The 1,368-nt window shown below is 35.2% G+C and overlaps 1 protein-coding gene across 2 annotated transcripts in view; it reads left to right on the top strand.

Annotated features, from left to right (window-relative positions):
- Positions 1–407: 407 nt before the first annotated feature.
- The window catches only part of LOC110115243 (AMSH-like ubiquitin thioesterase 2), a 23,146-nt gene continuing 22,185 nt past the window's right edge, over positions 408–1,368 (top strand). The window contains exons 1-2 of one of the 2 annotated variants that reach the window (XM_020848419.2): positions 408–678; positions 778–842. In XM_020848419.2, coding sequence (XP_020704078.1) covers positions 607–678; positions 778–842 — 137 coding nt within the window. In that variant the 5' untranslated portion in view covers positions 408–606. The remainder of the gene's footprint in view (positions 679–777; positions 843–1,368) is intronic. The other variant, XM_020848418.2, reaches the window with a different exon arrangement.

The following is a 1,368-nucleotide window of genomic DNA, read 5'->3' as shown; positions in this document are numbered from 1 at the left end:
AATCGTGCCATGTCGAGGTCTTATAATGCCAGCTCTTGCAACTTATATTGATCTCGTATACAAGCCCCTAAAAGAAGTCTTGTGGAGCGATGCAAGCTCCAACTACCTTTGAGTCTCATTCAAGAGCCCCCAAAAAATTCCTATTTAGGTACACTATAGTACCACTATCTTACTCAAAAGACTTTCAATGACACAAGTTCTATCTATTTTTGAATTAGGCTTGATTTAAAGTTGTATTTTGAGTTAATTTTAACTATTTTTACTTGAAATGGAGTTCAATACAGTCTGTGAATGCAAGATGAATAATTTAATCCAAAACAAAATTTTGGACGTAAAAAAAAAAGAAAAAAAACACAGTTTGGCCGTTAAGGAGCCTATAAAATAAAATTTCTCAAATTCACTAATAATTTCTACATATTAAGTTAGCAGACAAAAATTTTTTGAGTGGACACTTTGCTTCCATTTTGGCGATTGGAGACCCACTAAGAAAAGCAAACAATCGAGTTCTGTTTAATCTCTATCTTCATCCTTCCGTGATAATCTTCATTTTCTCGGCCCACTCAGAAATATTTTAGTGATAGAATAATAGTTGTAGTGAGGAGAGAGATGGCAGTATTCGTCGACAATCGCTTCCCGCTTTCTTTCTATTACAGAATCGCTAACAAAATCGTTAAGGAGGTCTGTCGCTTTGTTTTTTTCTCATGACTCCTTTGTATTTTTCTGATTTTCTCACTATAATTCTATGAATATTTGTTCTTTTATACTGTTCATGGGCAGGCCGATGTTTACAGGGAGGAGGGTGATTCGGAAGGCCTTTGCCAGGCCCTTAACCGTTACTCGAGGCAGGCCCTTAAAACCTGCTTCAACGTTTATAGGGTTTAATTCTACTTTGATTTTGGATGTTTATTTTCCTACTGTTTTACTTGAACTTAACTGTTTTGAGATTTGAAATAGGCGATCTTTGTTATTCATGAGCACAGCTGCTGATTGTTACAGGAACTTGGTTTCTCTGTGAATCCTTATTCATTTAATTTTCATGTTTTTGTCTGGATTTACAAAATCCTAATTGTAACCAAACGACCCCTAAAATTTTGATCAGCGGGACTAATTTCTTAATTCTGTTTCCGACATTTTCTTTTAATTGTTGCTGTTTGTTTGGTAGACTCTTATGCATCTTTAGGGATTTACATGAATTTGGGTTCTTATCCGTGAAAAACCTTTGATACTTCATCAAAAAATTATCTTGATCGGCACGAATCTCGATGCAAAATCAAGTTGGAAACTTTCAAAAATAAAATCGGAGACCATCCGAACTCCAATTTCAGCAAACTTACAGTCGAACTGAACATCTAGGAAATACGAACCCAA

The sequence above is a fragment of the Dendrobium catenatum genome, unplaced genomic scaffold, assembly GCF_001605985.2.
Source record: "Dendrobium catenatum unplaced genomic scaffold, ASM160598v2 fragScaff_scaffold_651, whole genome shotgun sequence".
NCBI lineage: Eukaryota > Viridiplantae > Streptophyta > Magnoliopsida > Asparagales > Orchidaceae > Dendrobium > Dendrobium catenatum.
The sequence above is the reverse complement of the archived record's forward strand: the minus strand, read 5'-3'. Positions and strand labels throughout refer to the sequence as shown.